The sequence below is a fragment of the Myotis daubentonii genome, chromosome 3, assembly GCF_963259705.1.
Source record: "Myotis daubentonii chromosome 3, mMyoDau2.1, whole genome shotgun sequence".
In the NCBI taxonomy this organism is placed as follows: Eukaryota; Metazoa; Chordata; class Mammalia; order Chiroptera; family Vespertilionidae; genus Myotis; species Myotis daubentonii.
In genome coordinates, this window is record NC_081842.1 from 219,312,426 (window position 1) to 219,334,459 (window position 22,034).

The 22,034-nt window shown below is 61.0% G+C and overlaps 1 protein-coding gene across 1 annotated transcript; it reads right to left on the minus strand.

The window, feature by feature from the left end:
- Window positions 1-6,798: 6,798 nt before the first annotated feature.
- GABRD (gamma-aminobutyric acid type A receptor subunit delta) lies at window positions 6,799-18,761 on the minus strand. The gene is made up of 9 exons (XM_059691544.1): window positions 18,319-18,761; window positions 12,976-13,088; window positions 12,579-12,646; window positions 12,270-12,490; window positions 9,427-9,509; window positions 8,900-9,037; window positions 8,201-8,356; window positions 7,852-8,063; window positions 6,799-7,556 (listed from the first exon to the last, which is right to left on the minus strand). The coding sequence occupies exons 1-9, from the start codon at window positions 18,384-18,386 to the stop codon at window positions 7,281-7,283; spliced, it is 1,335 nt and encodes a 444-aa protein (XP_059547527.1). The 5' UTR covers window positions 18,387-18,761; the 3' UTR covers window positions 6,799-7,280.
- Between the last annotated feature and the right edge of the window lie 3,273 nt (window positions 18,762-22,034).

Genomic DNA, 22,034 nt, shown 5'->3' on the forward strand with positions numbered 1-22,034 from the left:
ACATTATTGGTACACACAACTTTATTAGTACACACAACTTTATTAGTACACACAACTTTATTAGTACACACTACTTTATTAGTACACACACTTTATTAGTACACACAACTTTATTGGTACACACAACATTATTGGTACACACAACTTTATTAGTACACACAACTTTATTAGTACACACAACTTTATTGGTACACACTACTTTATTAGTACACACTACTTTATTAGGACACACAACTTTATTAGTACACACAACTTTATTAGTACACACTACTTTATTGGTACACACAACATTATTGGTACACACAACTTTATTGGTACACACTACTTTATTAGTACACACAACTTTATTAGTACACACTACTTTATTAGTACACACTACTTTATTGGTACACACAACATTATTGGTACACACAACTTTATTAGGACACACTACATTATTGGTACACACAACTTTATTAGTACACACAACTTTATTGGTACACACTACTTTATTAGTACACACAACTTTATTAGGACACACTACTTTATTAGTACACACAACTTTATTAGTACACACAACTTTATTAGTACACACTACTTTATTGGTACACACTACTTTATTAGTACACACAACTTTATTAGTACACACTACTTTATTAGTACACACAACTTTATTAGTACACACTACTTTATTAGTACACACAACTTTATTAGTACACACTACTTTATTAGTACACACAACTTTATTAGTACACACTACTTTATTAGTACACACTACTTTATTGGTACACACTACTTTATTAGTACACACTACTTTATTAGTACACACTACTTTATTAGTACACACAACTTTATTGGTACACACAACATTATTGGTACACACAACTTTATTAGTACACACAACTTTATTAGTACACACAACTTTATTAGTACACACTACTTTATTAGTACACACACTTTATTAGTACACACAACTTTATTGGTACACACAACATTATTGGTACACACAACTTTATTAGTACACACAACTTTATTAGTACACACTACTTTATTGGTACACACAACATTATTGGTACACACAACTTTATTGGTACACACTACTTTATTAGTACACACTACTTTATTAGTACACACAACTTTATTAGGACACACAACTTTATTAGGACACACTACATTATTGGTACACACAACTTTATTGGTACACACTACTTTATTAGTACACACTACTTTATTAGTACACACTACTTTATTGGTACACACAACATTATTAGTACACACAACTTTATTAGTACACACAACTTTATTAGTACACACAACTTTATTAGTACACACAACTTTATTAGTACACACTACTTTATTGGTACACACAACATTATTAGTACACACTACTTTATTAGTACACACTACTTTATTAGTACACACTACTTTATTGGTACACACAACATTATTAGTACACACAACTTTATTAGTACACACAACTTTATTAGGACACACAACTTTATTAGTACACACTACTTTATTAGTACACACTACTTTATTAGTACACACTACTTTATTAGTACACACTACTTTATTAGTACACACTACTTTATTGGTACACACAACATTATCAGTACACACAACTTTATTAGTACACACTACTTTATTGGTACACACAACATTATTGGTACACACAACATTATTGGTACACACAACTTTATTAGTACACACTACTTTATTAATACACACTACTTTATTAGTACACACTACTTTATTGGTACACACAACATTATTAGTACACACAACTTTATTAGTACACACTACTTTATTAGTACACACTACTTTATTGGTACACACAACTTTATTAGTACTCACAACTTTATTAGTACACACTACTTTATTAGTACACACTACTTTATTAGTACACACTACTTTATTGGTACACACAACATTATTAGTACACACAACTTTATTAGTACACACAACTTTATTAGTACACACAACTTTATTAGGACACACTACATTATTGGTACACACAACTTTATTAGTACACACTACTTTATTAGTACACACTACTTTATTGGTACACACAACATTATTAGTACACACAACTTTATTAGTACACACAACTTTATTAGTACACACTACTTTATTAGTACACACAACTTTATTAGTACACACTACTTTATTAGTACACACTACTTTATTGGTACACACAACATTATTAGTACACACAACTTTATTAGTACACACAACTTTATTAGTACACACTACTTTATTGGTACACACAACTTTATTAGTACTCACAACTTTATTAGTACACACTACTTTATTAGTACACACAACTTTATTAGTACACACTACTTTATTAGTACACACTACTTTATTGGTACACACAACATTATTAGTACACACAACTTTATTAGTACACACAACTTTATTAGTACACACTACTTTATTGGTACACACAACTTTATTAGTACTCACAACTTTATTAGTACACACAACTTTATTAGTACACACAACTTTATTGGTACACACTACTTTATTGGTACACACAACTTTATTAGTACTCACAACTTTATTAGTACACACTACTTTATTAGTACACACTACTTTATTAGTACACACTACTTTATTGGTACACACAACATTATTAGTACACACAACTTTATTAGTACACACAACTTTATTAGTACACACAACTTTATTAGGACACACTACATTATTGGTACACACTACTTTATTAGTACACACTACTTTATTGGTACACACTACTTTATCGGTACACACTACTTTATTGGTACACACTGTCTTGTGGGTGCACACTGCGTTGTGGGTGCACACTATTTTGGGGGTGCAAGCTATTTTGGGGATGCACGCTATTTTGGGGGTGCACACTGTTTTGCAGTAGCATGCTCATTTGTGGGTGCAACCTGTTTTGGGTGTACATAGTGTTTTGCGGGTGCACACTGTTTTGCGGGTGCACACTCTTTTGGGGGTGCATGCTCAATTGTTGCTGCACACTATTTTGGTGGTGCATGCTATTTTGGAGGTGCATGCTGTTTTGGGGGTGCACACTGTTTTGCGGGTGCATGCTTAATTGTGGGTGCACACTATTTTGGGGGTGCACGCTGTTTGGGGGTGCACGCTGTTTTTCGGATGCATGCTCAATTGTGGGTGCATACTATTTGGGTGGTGCACGCCGTTTTGGGGGTGCACGCTGTTTTGCGGGTTCACACTGTGTTGGGGGTGCATGCTGTTTTGCGGGTGCATGCTCCTTTGCGAGTGCACGCTGTTTGGGGGGTGCACACTGTTTTGCGGGTGCATGCTCCATTGCGGGTGCACATTTTTTTGCAGGTGCATGCTCCATTGCGGGTGCACGGTTTTGCGGGTGCATGCTTTGTGGGTGCACGCTGTTTTGGGGGTGCACACTGTTTTGGCGGTGCATGCTGTTTTGGGGGTGCACACTGTTTTGGGGGTGCACACTGATTTGTGGGTGCACACTGTTTTCTGGGTGCATGCTCCATTGCGGGTGCACACTTTTTTGCTGGTGCATGCTCCTTTGGGGGTGCACACTTTTTTGGCGGTGCACGCTGTTTGGGGGTGCACGCTGTTTTGGGGGTGCACACTGTTTTGGGGGTGCACGCTGTTTTTGGCGTGCGCACTGCTTTGCGGGTGCATGCTCCTTTGCGGTGCACGCTCTTTTAGTCCCGTGGAGATGGACAGGGTCCCCATTGACTCGCAGCCTCAGGGGACACAGTGGCAGAGCCAGGGCAGGTCCCCAAGTCCAGGCTGAGCCGGTCTGTCCTCACGTGGGAGTGAGCTCGCGGGCGGGGCCTGCCCAGCCACCCGTGTCCGGGACCCCCTGTGCCGCCACCTGGCTGCGCCCACCCTCCCGTTTCCTTCCTTCTGCTCAAGGAGGGCCCGGCGCCCGGCGCGGCTGGGAAAGGGCTGCAGGGCCGGCGTGCAGGCCAGGGGTGAGGCCCGCGAGGTCTCCTCCTATGGCGGCTGCTGGGCAGGGGGGGGGGGGCGGGGGCGCCTTCCAGGAAGGAGGCGACAGAGGCACCCCGAGTCCTAAGGTGCTCATGGCATCGGGTCTCACGCGCCACTTCTGAGACTCGGTTTTAAGGAAAGAACCAGAACAAACCCCGCTTCCCAGGCGGGTCCGCCCGTCCGTGCAGGGCTGCGGGGGAGGGGCGCCTGGCGGCTGCAGAGCTCCGGGTGCCCTTCGAGACCTAACGTTGCACACTCACACAGGCATGCCTGCACACGCGCACACAGACACGCAGGCACACCTAGGCACACAGGCACACATGCACACACAGGCACATGTGCACACAGACACGCAGGCACACGTATGCACACAGGCACACATGCACACACACAGGCACATGTGCACAGAGACACACTGGCACCCGCAGGCACCCACATGTGCACACGCATGCACACGTATACACACAGGCACCCTTGGACAAGGTTAACAGTGTCCCCCAAAATCCATGTTCACCCCAAACCTCAGGACGGGACCTGATTTGGAAATGGGGCCTCTGCCGCTGTAATCAGTTGAAATGAGGTCACACGTGGCGAGGACACGCAGAGGACAAGGCCACGTGACTCTGGGAGCCGAGGGCGCCCCAAAGAGCCGGCGGCGCAGGAGCTGGCGGGGTGTCGGCGGGGGCGGGGCCCGCTCTCCTCAGAGGGAAACGCTGCCCACAGTCGGGGCTTGGGTTCCGGACTGAGACCTGGGGGAGGACAGACCGTGTCCTTTGTCACGGCAGCCCCAGGACGCTGACACCCCCGCACACTCCCCGCACCCCGTCCCCAGCTCATTCTCTGCCCTGAGGGCACCCGGACGATGTGCGCGGGCGGGTGAGAGGGGGAGCTGGGTGCCGGCCCTGACCCCCGCCCCTCGGGCCCCCCGGGCGGTGGGGAGCCGTCCCAGGGGAGCATTGAGTCCACATTGAGCCCAGGCACGTGGCTCAGGGGTTGAGTGTCGACGTAGGAACCAGGAGGTCAGGGTTCAACCCCCAGCCAGGGCACAGGCCGGGGTGTGGGCTCCACTCCCGGTGTGGGGGTGGGGAAGGCAGCCGATCAGTGATTCTCTCCCCTCATCGATGTTTCTACCTCCCTCTCCCTCCCCCTTCCTCTCTGAAATCAATAAAAATATATATTTTAAAAAGTACGTTGATACCGTGCCTTCCGGACCCCCCAGGGACACAGGCCAGGAAGCCCCGGCCCCCAAAATCCAGCCCCGCCGACAGGAGGCGCCTGGGGAGCCGCCGCCTCCGACCGCCCGGCCCAGCCGCCTGGTAGCTGGAACCGCGAGCCCCCACCCCCCACCCCCAGCTGCCAGCCTCGCTCCGCCCGCCTTCCGTCGGCTCCTGGCACCACCAGAATAGAACTCTGTTTAAAAGCCTTTTCCCGGCTCTTTTCCCCGCCCGCCCGGTAAACATGCAGCAGAAATAGCAGCCTGCAGGCAGGGGGGGGGGTGCTGTGGCGGATCAGCCCGAGCTCCTGCCCGGTGGGCCCGGCTGTGTGGGCGCTGGCGGCGCAGAGCGGCTTTAAATAGCTCCCCGTGGGCTTGTGCAGCGAGAGGCGCCCTGCAGCCGGGCAGGCGGAGGGCTGGGGGCGGGCAGGTCCTGGCAGCGCTTGGGTGGCCCGCCAACCTCTGTGCGGGGGGAGCCAGCAGTTCCGCCGGCTTTGAACCCGCCTCCGCGTCCCCGGGGACCTGGCAGAAGGCTGGGCCTTAGGCAGGACCTGGGTGCCCGGGAGGAGGGTGGGGACAGCAGTTTGACCCAGCCGGTGTCGTTAGCGTGCCACCCCCGGGCACTCACCCCAGGGAGGAGGGGAGCGGTGACTCTGCTGGGGTCACCCGGACCAGGGGGTGCTGGGCAGGGGCAGGGAGAGAGGGCTGCCTCTCTTGGGCAGCACTGTCCCCATCTGTCTGTCTGTCTGTCTGTCCGTGGAGCTGGCTGGGCTGGGCCGCCACCCCCCGTGGTCCGGCTGACCCAGATCCAGCTCTGCTGTCCTGGCACCCGCTCCCTGCAGCTCCCACTCCTGCTCAGGCGGCCCGGAGCCCCTGCTCTCCGGCCGTCTCTCCCCCCGAAGCACCCGCAGCCTCGTCCCTGGGAGCAGGTGGCAAGGGGGCTGCAGGTGCCAGGGCGGATCTTTAGGGGCGGAGCCTAGAGCTGGGCCGGAGGTGAGCTGGTGAGCCCCGTCTGTGGTTTGGGCAGGGGGGCCAGCGCCCGCCTCTGCCCTCGGACAGGGCGGCTCTTTGGGGAGCAGCTGGGCCTCAGGGGCCACCCGGCCTGTGGGTGAGCCTCCCTCACGGCGAGGACACTGGGCCCCTGGGCGGGCTGTGCCGGGCGGGGGTGGGGCGCGATGGCCCAGCAGGCACCCCTGGAGGTGGCATGAGGTGGGCTCCCCGGGAGGGGCACCTGGGCACAGTAGGACCTGCAGCTGGCGACCTTGCCCACAGAGCCAGCCGCCCGCACAGCTGCCCCTGATTGCGCTCCTGCTCCCTCCGGCTGAGGAGGCGGCGCCGGAAACCGGACCCTCGTTAGAGCTGCTGTCGGGCCTCCCGCGGCCGAGGCCGGCTTGCTGAGCTGTGGCCTTGTCCCCCGCGTCTCCGGAGGCAGTGCAGCTGGGAGGGGGCTGCTGGGGGTTTGTGGCGACTTGATGGCCTCTGTCCTCCCATCGCCTCCTCCAAGACAGCACCGTCCCGGCACCACGGCCGTGGGACCAAGACAGGGGAGCCGCTGTGACTCCTGGAACCCCCCACTGCCCTCCCACCGACACCCCGCACGTGGCCACGTGGCTCAGCCTCTGGAACGCGAGTGTCTGTCTGCGGGTCCCTGTGCCCTGTGCCCGCTGAGCCACGGCTGCTGGGAGAGAGGGCCAGGGGCCGGGGCTCCACTTTATTTCATGCTGGGACCAGAGGCTACGGCGCCCACTCCGCCCGCTCCCCCAGGCAACGAGCACACCCACGCCCAGCTGCCTCCCCTCCCGGTTCACCCCACGGACGGACGCCCGGGAGTCAGGGTCGTTTCCCGAGTCAAGTGCGTGGCCCCCAGGCCCCGCGCCCTGGCTCAGCGCGGGTCAGGGCTCTGCTGTTGGATCGAGGAGCTGGGCTGGGCGTCTGCAGGCGGGAGGGCCCCGGGGTGGTGTTCCCAGAGGTGGGGACGGGCCAGGCGACGGGGGGCCACGTGTTCCTCCTGTGCCACGTGGTCTGTCGTGGCCTCCACTCTGGAACTCGCCGATCCAAGCCACGCGAGGGTCCCTCTCCCCAGAGGCTGTGCGGCAGGAGGCCGGGCGCCCGCTCAGAGGGCGTAGGCCGCCCAGTAAATGATGTTGACGGCCGCGAAGGCCGCGGGGAACACGGCGCGGGCGTAGATGTCGATGGTGTCCGCGTCGATGGGCTTGAAAAGGGAGCGGAGGCCTCCCTGCTTCTCAGCCGGCCCCGCCTCCACCTCCACCGACCGGTAGGAGCCCAGGAGGTTCCCGGGCAGGCGGCTCGGCCGCCGGGACACGGCCAGCTCCTGGGAGACGCCGGCAGCCGAGAGGGAGAACAGCACGATGGCGTGCTTCACGTCCACCTGCGGGGAGGGGGTGGGGGGGGACAGGAGGCAGCTGAGCCGGCGGCCCGGCCTGAGGTGACCAGAGGTGGCCACATGGGACCCCACCCCGGCCAGCAGCTCCTGACCCACGGCAGGTGGAGCGGGCGGGAGCTGGGGGGAGCGGGCGGGAGCTGGGGAGGAGCTGAGGGGAGCGGGCGGCAGGGGGTCCGGGGCTGGGCACAGGAGACAGCGGCCACCCCAGCGCCCTGTGTTTTGCGGGGAGGGAGCTGTCCTTGGTCCTGAGCTCCGGGGACCCGGCACAGCCCGCCCTCACCTCTGCCCTCCGCTCCGTGACCTTGACCCTGGCCTTCTGCTTCCTCCGGTAGTCGGCGTTGAAGTGGGCGAAGGCGTATTCCACCAGCGCGGCGAAGACGAACACGTAGCAGATCCAGAAGTACACGTCCAGCGCCTTGATGGCCGACGCCCGCGGGAGGGAGGAGCGGGCGCTGACCATCAGGGTGGTCATGGTCAGCACCGTGGTGATGCCTGTGGGAGGCAGGGGCGCTGATCCCACCGCCCGTGGGGGGTGGGGGGGGCGGCCGGCTCAGGGGGCCGGGGCCAGGCCTGGGCTCGCGGCTGACGGGTCCCGTCCTGCCCCCTGGGAGGGGCGGTTGGGCGGGTACCTAGGGACACCCTGGCAGGCACGGCCGCCTGGCTGATCCAGAAGGAGACCCAGGACATGGCGACCAGCAGGACGGAGGGCATGTAGGACTGGATGATGTAGACGCCCCGGTTCCTCCGCAGGTGGAAGTACAGGCTGAGCCGAGGGAACTGGCCGGCTGCGGGGGGGGGGGGGGGCTGTCAGGACCCAGCACCACCCTGCCCCTCCCCCTGCCCCCACCACGGCCCTCGGGCCCCTGCGCGCCTCGGAAGGAAGGAGGGCCCTGGACCCCTGCCTTCACCACCGGCCCCCGCAGCCTGGCCACCCAGAGGGAGGAGAGCGGGAAGATTTCCTAGCAGAGGGGCCGGCCCTCCCCTCCCGGCCTGGCCCCCTCCCCGCACGGCTGAGCTCGAGGAAAGAACGGGGCTGGGCTCACCTCCCCGATGAGCGGGCAGGAGGGGCCAGGACACCAGGCAGCCCCCAGGCCTTGGCCCTGTGCACCCCGCACCCCCCAGGTGGCCCCCAAACTCAAGGTGCCGCTACCCCCGGGAAGCGACAAAGGACCAAGGAGTGAGACGGAGGAAAGCTGGCCCAGGCCCGCACGGGGGCGCAGCCGGTGCCCGCCAGCGGTTGACCGCTGCCCCTCAGGTCCCGGAGCTGCCAGGGCCTCTGCCGAAACGCGGGAGCCGGGCTCCCAGGAAGAGGCCGGCGGCCACCTTACCCGACTTGAAGTTCATCAGCTCGGTGGTGAAGCGGTAGCTGGTGATGGTGAACTGGGCCAGCTGCAGCTTGTCCAGCCCGTGGATCTGCTGCTGGTTCTCCGACCAGTAGTACACGATGTCCTCAGCCGAGTAGCCGTCTGTGGGGAGCCCACGTGGGCGGCGGAGCCCAGGCCCAGGTCCCCCCGCCCGCAGCCGGAGACCCTGCCCACCCAGGGGAGCCCACACGGGCGCCAGGACCAGGGAGGCCTCGGCGGGTGGGGGGGCCCGGGAGCTGGCGCGAGTGCAGGTCCCCATCCCCAGGCGGCCCAGCCGTGAGGGTCCGTGCCTCCCTGGGCTCCAGGCCCGGCTGCGGGGCACCCACTCCGGCTCCCGCCCGGGTTCAGGCTCCCTGGATGCCCGTCCCGGTCACTCCCTGCCCCTGAGCCAGGCCAGCTGCACAGGGAGGGCCCGGCCAGCCCGAGCCCCCTGCCCGCCCACAGCAAGGTCCCCGAGACGCAGGCGCCGCCCGGGAGCCGCCGGCACTCACAGCTCTCCAGGTGCAGCGTGCACTCCTGCTCGTCCATCGGGTACTTGGCCAAGTCCATGTCGCAGGCCACCGTGGCGGTGATTCTGTGCGGACGACACAGCAGGGAGGTCCCAGGGGGAGGCAGGCCCTGGAGGCTGGCAGCTCTCTGACCCAACGGGCAGAGAGGCCCTGTGCCCGCCTGAGGGCCCCTCCCAGGAGCCCCGGCCTCGCCCGTGGGCTTGGATGGCAAGGTGCCGGCTCCTGGGTGGACAGGGTGGACAGAGAATGGGTCTCTTTATTGGGAGGGGGGGTCTCCCTTCAAGATGAAGGACGGGCCCTGGCCACTGTGGCTCAGTGGGCAGAGTGTTGGCCTGCGGACGAAAGGGGGCCCGGTTCGATTCCTGGTCAGGGCACCTGCCTGGGTTGTGGGCTCGATCCCCAGTGTGGGGCGAGCCAGAGGCAGCCGATCAATGATTCTCTCTCATCATTGAAGTTTCTCTCTCTCTCTCTTCCTCTCCCTTCCTCTCTGGAATCAGTAAAAATATATTTTTAAAAAAAAGAATGAAGGGCCAAAACCGGTTTGGCTCAGTGGATGGAGCGTCGGCCTGCGGCCTGAAGGGTCCCGGGTTCGATTCCGGTCAAGGGCGTGTACCTTGGTTGCGGGCACATCCCCAGTGGGGGGTGTGCAGGAGGCAGCAGATCGATGTTCCTCTCTCATCGATGTTTCTAACTCTCTATCCCTCTCCCTTCCTCTCTGTAGAAAATCAATAAAATATATTAAAAAAAAAAAAAGAATGAAGGACTGAATTTCATTCACTTTCTTCATCCTTCAAAACGCTGTTCTTGGCCTGGGGGGAGTTGGAGGGGGTCAATGAGGGGAATGGAGACATATGTAATACTTTCAAAAATAAAGAACTATTTTTAAAAAACAAGAGAGAAAATTACAAATATATATATATATATATATATATATATTTTTTTTTTTTTTTTTAAATGCTGGACTTAGTGGCTGAGCCGGGGCCCAGGGGCGGCCCAGGCCTTCCCGCTGACCTGGGAGGGGGCAGGCTCAGCGGCCAAGCGGCCTGGTTTTCCAAGAGAATTTCGATTCCTGTGTAAACCTCCTGGTTTCTAAAATGTTACCAATTAGTTCCATGTTTAAAAGGCAGGTTTCAGAGAACACGTGCTCAACTACACGGACACGCACGTTCATAGCCGTGCCGCTCACCGCCGCCCGAAGGGGGACCCCGCCCGGCGCCCGTGGGTGGGTGCGTGGACGCAGACACTGGGGGACCCGGGTGGAGCGTCGGCCGGAAGAGGAATGCAGTCGTGACCCATGTTACGACATGGACGTGCCTCACAGACTCCACGCCCAGCAAAGCAGGCGACACGGGGTCACCGTCTGGGACGCATCGACACGAAGTGTGTGCAGAGGGGCAGGTCCAGAGGCAGAGGCTGGTGACTTCCGGGGTGCTGGGGTCCAACCCCAGCAGGTCCAGGGGTTCCCAAAGGTGTGGACGGAGTCGGCGAAGAAGGAATGACACGGAGACAGCGTTCAGTTGATCAGCAGCCTAGCCAGGATCTCCAGCCAAGTTCTGGCCTGGATCTCCAGCGAAGTTCTGGTTAGAATCTCCAGCGAAGTTCTGGTCTGGATCTCCAGCCAGGTTCTGTGTCCATGTTCTCTTGCTAGGTTCTCCAGCCAGGTTCAGTCACCAGGTTCTAGTCAGGTTCTCTTGCCACGTTCTATCCAAGTTCTGTAGCCAGGTTCTGTCTCTAGGTTCTTCAGCCAGGTTCTCTCGCTAGGTTCTGTCTCCAGGTTCTGTGGCCAGTTTCTGTCCAGGATCTTTTGCCAGGTTCTGTCTCTAGGTTCTGTGTCTAGGTTCTGTGTCTAGGTTCTGTGTCTAGGTTTCTGTCTTCTAAGTTCTGTGTCCTGTTGTCTTGTTACATCTGTATTTATACCAGTTGATTCCAATCCTATCAATCTCTATTCCAAAGGTTAGGGCGTTTCTTATCTCCATTCCAGGGAGTAAAGATTATGTAGCTTAAGCATGATTGTTTGTAGTTAAAGTGATTAATTACCTGCCTGGCACTTAGTTAAGGGATTTTATTCCCTCCTAACTTCAAGGGAAAATCCCTACCTGGGAAACAACCTTTCTCAGAGAGGTGACCTTGGTTAAAACACATAGTGCCAAGAAGGGGAGCAAACATATTAAGAACAGTATGCCATATATGCCAGGTCCCTTGAAACGGCAAGGATGGACCGGCTCCCGGCACCGGGGTGTGGGGGGGAGGGGAGCAACCATGTCATGGGTGCGGGATCTCCTCTTGGGGGGATGACATGTTCTGCAGCTAGACAGAGGCGATGTTTGCACAACACCCGTCGTGCCTGCTCAGTGTCACTGAACTGTTCATTTGTTCATCCTCAACCGGAGACATTTTCCATTGATTTTAAGGAGAGAGGGAAGGGCAGAGGGAAGCATCGATATGAGAGACACGTCGAGTGGTTGCCTCCTACCTGCGCCCTGACCAGGGCCTGTGCCAGGGAGGAGCATGCATCCGAGGTGCCCGCCCTTGACCGGAATTGCACCCAGGACCCTTCGGTCCACGGGCCAACGCTCTGCCCACTGAGCCACACCAGCCAGGGCTGAATCGTTCATTTTAAAAGGGTTCATCGTACGCCATGTGAATTCTGCCCCAATTTTTTAAAAAACGGTAGCGGCCGCGTTGGCCAGGAGCTGAATCTGCCGGCTGCCGCTGGCAACCTCTGCCGTCAGCGTTGGCTGGGCAGTGGCTGCCGGTCGGAGGGAGTAAATAGAGGGGCCCCCCCGCCCCCGCCCCCCGCGATCCCGGCCGCGGCGGCGGCTCACCTGATGCTGTACAGGATCACCCCGTCGGGCTGCAGCCGGATGAGCTTGTTCTCCACGGTCACGTCGTGGAACCAGGCGGACTTGGCGTTGACGATGAAGGTGTCGGGGAGCCAGAGCCAGTCCACGAAGCGGCTGTCCAGCCCCAGCGTCTCGTTGGTGTGGTTGTAGGACAGCCGGCCGTCCCGCCAGCTCTGGTGCAGGAACACGGTCATGGTGTACTCCTGGGGGCGGAGGGCCTGCCGTCAGCCGCCGTCCTGGGGCGCCCGGTCCAATCCTGGGGCGCAGGCGGGCAGAGGCGGGCACACCTACCATGTTCACCTCGGAGATGTGGTCGATGCTGGCTACCTCGATGGCAAGCGCCACGTTCACAGGGGGGCCTGCGGGGAGGGAGCAGGCTGAGGCAGACTCTGCATGCACATACACACACATACATACATGCACGCGCACGCGCACACATACATACACGCACGCACACGCACACATGCACACGCACACGCACGGACACAGGCCAGGAAAGCCCCGGCAGGCGAGAGACTGTGACCAGCCGGGCTTTAGGAGGGAGCCGTCTCGGGACAAGCCTGCAGCGAGGCCTAGGGGACCCACCTTCCCAGCTGTGCCCCTTGGGGGCCGGCGCTCAAGGGGAGCCAGCCCCGGGCCAGGGGTCACCGGCCCCGCAGGGCCCCGGCCCCGCCCGCCGCCCGCTCACCTCCGATGCAGGGGCGGAAGTTCCGGGCGTAGCCCTCCATCAGGTGGTCCAGGTTGGGCAGCCATGAGATCTCCAGGTTGGAGCCCACGTAGTCCCCAATGTCATTCATCGCCCTGGAAACGCAGGAACAAGGTCGCGGGCGGCACCAGGGACAGGCCTGGGACCCGACCCGAGGCTGGGCCAGTGGACAGGGAGGGGATCCGAGAGCCCTCCAGGCCAGGGATCGTGCCGGAGACGGGGCCCGGGGAGGGTCCGAGCCCAGGGCGGCTCCATTTGTCCAGTGGCCCCAGCTCAGCCTCTGCCCCCCCAGCTGGGCCTGGACAGAGGCCGCCAGGGTCAGGCGGAGCCCCAGCCTGGGAGCCCCCCCCCCCCGGCTCCCTCCACCAACGGCCCCCAGAGGGCAGCCAGCCCAGAGCCCCCACATTAGGGCCTCCCGTCCGACAGGCCTCAGGGGACCCCGACAAGGGCTCCTCGCCAAAGGAGGAAGCGTCCTGCAGGAGGGACTCAGCGAGGATGCAGGAGCAGGAGGCTGAGGGCCAGGGAAAGGGAGGGGCGGCTGCGGTCCCAAACCTGCCCCGGGCCAGGCCGAGAGCCCGAGGGAGCGGGGGGGGGGGGGGGGGGTGCAGCCGCCTCCCGACCGCTGGCCTCAGAGCCCCCATTGCCATGTGCTTCTGGAGCCGAGCCTGACCCGGAGAAGCGGGGGCCAGCCTCCTGGTTGCAGGGAAGTCCCACTGACCCCCTGGCAGCCCCTGTGGGTGCCACACGCCTGGCGGGCACCTGGAGTCCCACACACGCCGATAGCAAGAAGCACGGAGCTCCCCGCGGCTCCCCCGCCCACCCTCCCCCGCTCACCCGCCCTGGGGTGGGCAGTGGCCCCAGAACTCATGCCACCCAGACCTCAGAGTGGGAGCTTATTGGGAAACGGGCTCTTCGCAGGGTGATTGGCTAAGAGGAGGCCACACTGGCTTGGGGTGGGCCTGTCCCCAGGACTGGCATCCTCATCGGAGAACAGACACGCGGGGAGCCACCGGCCCTCCCAGGCCCAGGCAGCCCAGGCCTGAGGCCCCAGAAGCGGGGAGGGGCTCCGAGTGGACGCTCCCCGCGGCCTCCAGGAAGCAACCTGCCCACCCCTGGATGCGGACGTGGCCCCAGAACTGGGAGAGGACCCGGCCCCCAAGTTTGGGGTCGCCTGTTCCAGCAGCCCCGGCAACTCACACCCACGCCCAGCCACGGGGGGGCCCGCGGTGGGGGGACCAGAGCCGGGAATGACGGGGGGCATCCAAGAATAACTCTCCCCCAGCCCACGGGGCTCAGCGGTTGAACTTTGACCTATGAACCAGGAGGTCACGGTTCCATTCCCAGTCGGGGCACATGCCCGGTTTCAGGCTCGATCCCCAGCAGGGGCCGTGCAGGAGGCAGCCGGTCAATGGCCCCTTTCTCTCTCATCACTGATGTTTCTCTCTCTTTGTCCCTCTCCCTTCCTCTCTGAAATCTATATGCATATTTACATGCATATTTATACTGATGAATATATATATATATTTTTATGAATAACTCTCCTGTTTGTTAGTCTCTGAATCACTTCTATTCCGACAAGGTCACCTTGGCCCCACGCCTGGCCTGTGCCTGTGGGGGAGACGTGAGGGACCCGGAGGCTGCTGGGAGCCCTGAGCCTGGCTGGAGACTGACCCGCCCACCGAAGGCACCACTGCCGCCTGCCCAGGTAGGTGCCCACGCTGGGCCTTCCTTCGGCCGCCGTCCCGTCTGGGTTCCCACCACCCTCTGCCACTCCGCCCCTCCCCCCAGCGGGGGCCCAGCCCGGCTCCCCCGCATCCTGCTCCCTCAGGGACTGTGTCCTTGTCATCAGCAGCCGGCACCCGGCTCCGGCTCCCCGGTGCCCGTCCGTGCAGCCAAGCTGAGGCCCCGTGTGCGGCCGCGTGTCCAGCCCCTTGCCCGGCGCCCCGCGTGTGAGTGGACGGGACCCACTGAGACAGAAGGGGGCCTGGCCCAGCCCGGGGCCAGCAGGGGCCTCCCGTTTCTGGAGCCGCAGCGGGTGGGGCTGGAGCTCCAGGGCCCCTCCCCCTGTGCTCTCAGGGGGCCCGGCACCCCTGGGGCTGCCAGGGTTGGGGAGACCCCTTGTCTGTTTCACTCGTGGCCTTTTGAAGGATTGACCTTAAACCAGGAGCTTCTTAGCTGATGACACTTGCAGACCCTCAACCTGTCCCGCGGGCCCACCTTGGTGACGGCCCGGCCCAGGATGGGGGGCAGGAGCTTGTAGCAAAGGAGCAAAAGGCATGGAAGACGCCCCGCCCCCGGGAAGCAGCTCTAAAGGGCGGTGGAGGCCACGCTGAAGGTCGCTGCAAAGGATTGGGAATAGGCGTTATTTTTGGACCAGCCCAGCTGCCACCCAGCGGCAGCGCCGCCGGAACCAGGTCGGCAGGAGACAGCGTCCTTCCAGGGCCTGGGCTGTGGGCCGGGTGACGCACTCCTTCCCCCCATCCCACGCCCACTCGGGCGTGAGGGCCAGGCTGGGGTCAGCCCTGGGCAGCCCCACCGTGAAGCTGGCCGGAAGCGGCTGGACACCAGGAGATGGCTCAGCCTCTGCGACCTCAGGGGGTGAGGGGACAGGCTCTCCCTGATGTCACTTCCCACCTAGGAAGGCGCTGAAGGCGCTGGTGCCCCCGGCTATGTAGGGCTGGGGCGGTCCCGACGCCAGGAGAACATGCTACATGCCAGTCCGGGTCCTGGGGGGCAGGAAGGGGTGGGCGCCCCGCGGGGAGCTCAGCAGGAAGCATCTTGGGAGAGCGCTGCTGGCCCGTGACGGCCCAGGACCCCACGGTGGCCTCGGGCCAGGGTTCCCTGTGGGGAGATGAGCAGAAGTGCAGGGACATGGGCTGGGCTCCACCCCCTGGGCAGAGTGGCCACCGTGGGTGCCAGCAGACCTCGCCCCCTCCCGCCCCTGTCACCGCCCGTGCCCCTGGGGACAGAAGGGGAAGGTGGGTGTACGGAGCGGAGCCGGGGTCCTCCTCCCCCAGAACCCCCCCATCGCACACACACAGCCCACAGATCCCTGACGGCTCTGTTTTTAGAGCAACACCCGCCGCGCTGGCACCGCAGTTACCAAGGCAAAGAGGAGCCGCCAGGAGCGCACCGTGAGCTGGAGGCAGGAGCTGCGGGCGCGGCTTCTCCAGGGAGATGAGGTGCCAGCAGCAGCGAAGGCCACCCACGCAGCGAGCAGCTGGTGAGTGCGGTGCCCACGGGGGAGTGATGGTCGGACTCCGGAGGCACGGCTCTGACCGGCCCATCAGCGCTGCAGGCACACGCTTCTCACCCCACAGGGCTCGTCCCCCCGACCCCGGCCTGGGCCACGGCCGAGCAGCCAGGACAGGCACAGGCACCCCTGTGAGTCCCGCTGTACCCCCTGCAGCTGGGGTGAGGACCTAGACACTGAGGGGCGAGGGGTGCAGTCCTTCTGCTTTCCGGGGGGAAGGGACATGGAAGCCATCTGCAGGTCGCCGCGGAGGGCCGCCAAGCGCAGGCTCTCCTAGGCCGGGCCACGGCCTCACAGCCCTTCCGCGCACGCAGGCACGTCCTCGCCCACACCCAGGGCCTGGCCAGGCGGGGTCGGCGTTCAGAATGTGTCAGACTCCAGACAGGCGGCAGGGTGCCGGGCAGACCTGGGGGGCCAGAGCGCGTCCCAGCGGGACATGTACAAACGCCCCGAAATAGGGCGGTGAAGGCAAGCGAACCCCTTGTCTGAGCGAGACAGGCTCTCCCGCCAGATGAGTTTTGGGGTCACGCTTGGGCTAAGATGTTAGGGCTCAGAGAGCCTTGGATTTCAGAGGTCGAGGCCGTGGCCGTGGGCCTGGGTCGCCAGCGGATCGGGGCGTCAGCGCCCGCGGCGAGGGCACCTCTACCTGCCCCTCCTGGTTCTGGGCAGGAGGGAGGAGGGAGCAGGAAGGTCCGCGGGGCTGATGAAGAGCACAGCCCCCCAGGACGAGGACGCGGACGGCGAGTCAGCCTGCCCGGGACCCTGGCGCAGCGGCCAGGCACTGCCAGCCCCAGGCCTCCCTGCTCTGCCCCCCACGCCACCGACAAGGAAGCTCCGACCACATCCCCCCCACCCCCAGGACAGGCTGCCCGAGTGCCTGCAGCAAACAGGCTGGCGGTCAGCTGCTCGGCTCTATGTCCTTTGACATCAGCGGGCTGACCGCCATGACCCAGGTGGGGGGGGAGTTGTTTTTTGTGTGTTTTTTTGTTGTTGTTAATCCTCACCTGAGGATATTTTTTTTCCATTGATTTTTTACAAAGAGTGGAAGGGAGGGGGTGAGACAGAGAGAGAAACATCAATGTGAGAGAGGCACGTCGACTGGCTGCCTCCCGCACGCTCCCCGACCAGGGCCGGCATCGAGCCTGCAACGAAGGTTCATGCCCTCGAACCTGCAACCCTTCAGTCTGCGGGCGATGCTCTAACCACTGAACGACCGGCCATGGCGGGGGGGGGGGTACCTGTTTTTGCTCTGGTTTCTCTGCAGAGCCCTCTCCCCGAAAGGCCCTCCGCTCCAATGGGAGGTGGCCAGGCCAGGGCTCAGGCCGCTGGGCGGCTAGGGCCCAATTCAAGTCCCCAGAGAGGAGAAGAGCAAGCAGGGCCCGAGCCGGTCCCGGGAGCCAGAGGGAGGGCTCCCAGCCTGGGAAGGGGGCCCCGTGCTTCTCTGGGGGACGGGTGCTCATCCCCTCCCGACTGTAGGGGCGCCTGGCTGGCTCCCGCCTGCACATCCAGGGCTCAGGGGGCGCCCTTTGAATTGGCCCCGGAATGGAGACCCCCGCGCTCTCCCCTCATACGGCCCCCCAGGACCGAGGACCGCCTTCCTGTCAGCCCAGCCCCGCTCCGGGACCAGGACCTGGGGGACAGCCCTGCTCAGGGAGCGGGAGCGGCCGCCTCCTGTTCCCGGGATCGCGCCTTCCCTCCTGCCTGCAGCGACGCCTGGAAGGGCACCCGCCGGCCGGGACCGCCAGCCGGGACCCGCCAAGTGCCAGGGCTCCGGGAGACCTGGGAGCGGCTCCCGCCCGCCTCCCTCCCCGCCGGGCCGGTTCAGCACCCGGACGGCGGACAGCGCCCCGCGCCCGACCCTGCGGGCGGGAGTCCGGGGAAGAGGGAGACCGACGCGCGGAGACGGGGCGGGGGGCGGGGAATAGGGGGCGAACTCCGGGTGGGGGGCGGGCACGGGGGTGAGGGTGGGACAGGGCGCGAGCGCGGGGGCATTCGGGGGGGCAGACACGGGGCTGAAGCTCGGTTCGCCCCGGCTCCCTCCGGCCGCCCTGGCTCGGCGGCGGCGCGCTCACCTGGTGCCGCGGGGCTGCTGCGCGCAGAGCAGGAGGAGCGGGGGCAGCAGCCGGGCCAGCTCGTCCATGGCCTCGGGGTGCCGGGCGCCGGGGGGCGCGGGGCCGGGGGCCGGCAGGTCGCGGGCGCTCGCGAAGTTGCTTCCCCGGCGGCCGCGGCGGCGCACAGGCGGGCGGAGGCGGGAGGGCGCGCGGCGCGGGGCGGGCGCGAGGGCGGAGGAGCGCACGGAGGAGCCGCCCCACCTGGCGCCCCGCCCGCTCGGCCCCCGCCGACTCCTCCCCCCGCCCCCCAGCCGCGAGCACCGCCCCCCCGGGATCCCGGCCTGGGGTCCGGCACGCAGTCCCACCGCTGCCCGTCCAGGTGGCGGCTAGCGGGGTCCCTGCGCTCACAGCCCGGGGGCGGCGGCCTCCCGTGCTGGGTCTGGGGCCTTTGGGGACGCACGGGCGGGAGGACCTGTCTCCGAGGCGGAGTTTTCCAGTTTGTGGGGCTGTTTGCGGGGCTCACGGGCCAGAGGAGATGATTGGGGCGGCGCGGGGGTTGGGGTGGGGGTGCTGGCGTCCCTGCAGCCTCGCCTTCTCCTGGGGGAGATCCCACCAGCACCTCCTTCCAAAACTCTCAACACAGTCTGACCGGCGTGGCTCAGGGGTTGAGCACCGACCTATGAACCAGGAGGTCACGGTTGGATCCTGGGTTCGATTCCCGGTTGCGGCCTTGAACCCCAGTGGGGGGCATGCAGGAGGCAGCCGGCCAGTGATTCTCTCTCATCATTGATGTTTCTCTCTCTCATCCTCTCCCTTCCTCTTTGAAATCAATAAAATTATATATATTTTAAAACCTGTCAACACTGAGCCCGAGCAGGTGGCACAGGGAGAGCTCTGCCCACCGCAGCTGGCGGGCGGGAGGGAGAGGGTGGGCTGTGGCTGCTCCCCTGGCCAGGGTTCTGCGGTCACAGCCCGCTCAGGCCTTGCCCGGGTGACCTCTTTGCCAGGCGGTCAGGCCCATCACACCCGTCCACACCTGGCCACACCCTCCAGGAGCCATGCAGATGGCTGGGCCCCGGCTGCAGTGGCAACCACCCCCCCCCAACCCCCCAGAGCGCTGAGGACACCGCGGCCTGGCACATTTCCTGTTTTAGTTCCTTTGAACATAAAATTCTGCAGCAGTTTCCCAAAAAAAGCTGATCCCCAACTTCAGGCATTTATTCCCTCTGGACTCGACGTCAGCTGCCAACAGCCAGTGAGCTGCCCTTGGGGACCCTGGACGACGGGCACTGGTCCTGGGTGGTCTGTCCCAGCGCAGGAGCGGGTGGAGGGAGAGCGGGAGGCTGTGCTGCTGGAGATTTGCACCCCAACCCTGAGTGCCAAGGCCGGAAGGAGGACTGGTCTCCGCTCTCTCCCCCAAAGCCGGAAACGGGCCCCAAGAATGCCGCCGGGTCTCAGCGGAGGTGTCTCCCGTGGGGGGTCTTCCCGCCCTGGCTGACCTGGGTCGGTCCGGTCCGAAAGCCCTGGGCTCGAGGAGCCTACGGGCAGCACATCCGAGTGTGTGACTGCCACCACGCAGCCTCGTCCCCACGTGTCCATCTGCCTGGGTTTGCTGGGGGAGTCGAGGAATTAATTCATGAAAAACAAACAAAAAGCAGTGCCCAGAGCATGGCCAGGCTCAGAGCAAGTGCTGCGAGTGTCCTCGAGGATTATGTTGTCATCGCCCCCGCCCAGAAACAGGGACCCGTCTGCCTGTTCTTCATGGTGCCGCCTGTGTCCAAGCCTCTGGCATATCCTAGGCCAGTGGTCGGCAAACTCATTAGCCAACAGAGCCAAATGTCAACAGGACAACGATTGAAATTTCTTCTGAGAGCCAAATTGTTTAAACTTAAACTATATAGGTAGGTAATTGTTATTAACTAAATTCGGGTACCTCTAAGCTGGCCTTTGCTAAAAATGTCCTCAATCTGATTGAGGTACGTTCGCTGGGGTCGACCCCTTCCAACTCTCCCTTCTACACTCGTCTTGTGTACTTGTTTCAGATACACGAGTGTGGGTGGGAGAGTTGGAAGGGGTCGACCTCAGCGAACGTACCTCAAAACAATGTACCTCCCCCGCGCTGCGTATCCCGCGGCCACCCTGCGCCCCATCTCCCGTTGTCCGACCGACCGACACCCCCACTTCTTCTAACGCCCCTTCTTCAAAACAGACTCGCCCAGGCCGAAAACCGACTTCTGAGCGTGGGCCACGAAGTTTCAATGGCACTGGACGTGCGCGCCCACACGTGGTACTTTGTGGAAGAGCCACACTCAAGGGGCCAAAGAGCCGCATGTGGCTCACAAGCCGCGGTGTGCCGACCACTGCACCAGGCGATTAATAAATGCAGGAACACACGGGCTCAGAGTCTCCGAGCCAACGCGGGGGTGATTGGCGGCCCCTGGCTGCCCGGGCCACACAGGGGCTCCCGCTGCCTTTCAGGCCTGAGCTCTGGGCTCGTGCGGGACGGGCGGTCTCTGCCCTCGTCCTGGCGTCTCTCGGAGGCCGTCAGCACCCTGCCTTCTCAGTATTTCTTTTTTTAATTTATTTTTTTAATACGTTTTTATTTGTTTCGGGGAGGAGGGGAGAGGGAGAGAGAGATGGAAATATCAATGATGAGAGAGAATCGTTGACTGGACGCCTCCTGCACGCCCCCTACTGGGGATCGAGCCCGCAACCCAGGCATGTGCCCTGACAGGGAATCGAACTGGCGACCTCCCCGTGCAGGGCGGGTGCCCAACCACCCAGCCGCACCGGCCAGGCCGGTTTCGTTGGTTCATTTGCAAAGGGAGGTCGTGAGAGGGGCGGCTGGTGTCCTGGCCCCGCCAGTCCGGGGGGCTGACCGCGACTCCAGGGAACGGACTTCCTGACTCGGGCAACAGGCCGTTTTCTCCGGAAACACGTCGATCTGGCAGGCGCCCCGCCACCGTCCTCCTCCGGGCACCCTCGGGCAGTCCCTGTGCTTCCCCTCCCCGGGGGTTGGGGGAAAGGGGGACCCCACCTCCAAGTGCGACTTCGGTGAACCTTTCAACATAGTGAGCGGCTTCTGTGGGTGGGAGGCCCCTGCCTCCGGCCAGGTCTGTGCTGGTCCCCGGACGCCTGGGCGACCCCCCTGGTCTTGGCAGTCGGGACAGCCCAGGGCAGGGGGCCTGGTCCCCGGCCACGGGACAGAGGTGACAAAGCCGCTCTGGGGGCCTCGCCAGCGCACCAAGTGCCCTAAGGCGCCAGCTCTCCCCGCGCTGCCCGAGTTCTGGCCCTGGGTCAGGCACCCGCACGACCCCCAGCCGTGGCCATTGTTTTTTTTTAATTCTCACCCGAGGATATGTTCCCATGGATTTCAGAGAGAGAGGGAGAGAGAGGGAAACACAGAGAAACACATCGATGGGTTGCCTCCTGCACAAGCCCCGACCAGGGCCCGGGCTGGGGAGGAGCCTGCAACGAGGTACGTGCCCTAGTCTGGAATCGAACCCGGGACCCTTCGGTCCGCAGGCTGATGCTCTACCCACTGAGCGACCCCGGCCAGGGCTGCCAGGGCCAGTCCGCGCCCCTCGTGCCCGCGGCCCCTGAGGCAGACAGCCTCCTTCTCTCGGGTCAGACGAGGCGCGGATCCGACCAGGTGAGGCTGTAACTTGTTCCGAATGACCAGCCGGAGGTGGCTTCCGCCAGCAGGACACACACAGAGCCCTGGGGATCTGGGCTCG

Coding starts and splice junctions, on each gene's coding strand:
- GABRD (XM_059691544.1), bottom strand. CDS start 18,386: ATGGACGAGCTGGCCCGGCTGCTGCCCCCGCTCCTCCTGCTCTGCGCG. Junction 9,038..9,426: donor CACGCTGCACCTGGAGAGCT/GTGAGTGCCGGC, acceptor GGCTCCCCACAG/ACGGCTACTCGGCTGAGGAC. Junction 8,064..8,200: donor GCCTGCCAGGGTGTCCCTAG/GTACCCGCCCAA, acceptor TGCCTCCCACAG/GCATCACCACGGTGCTGACC.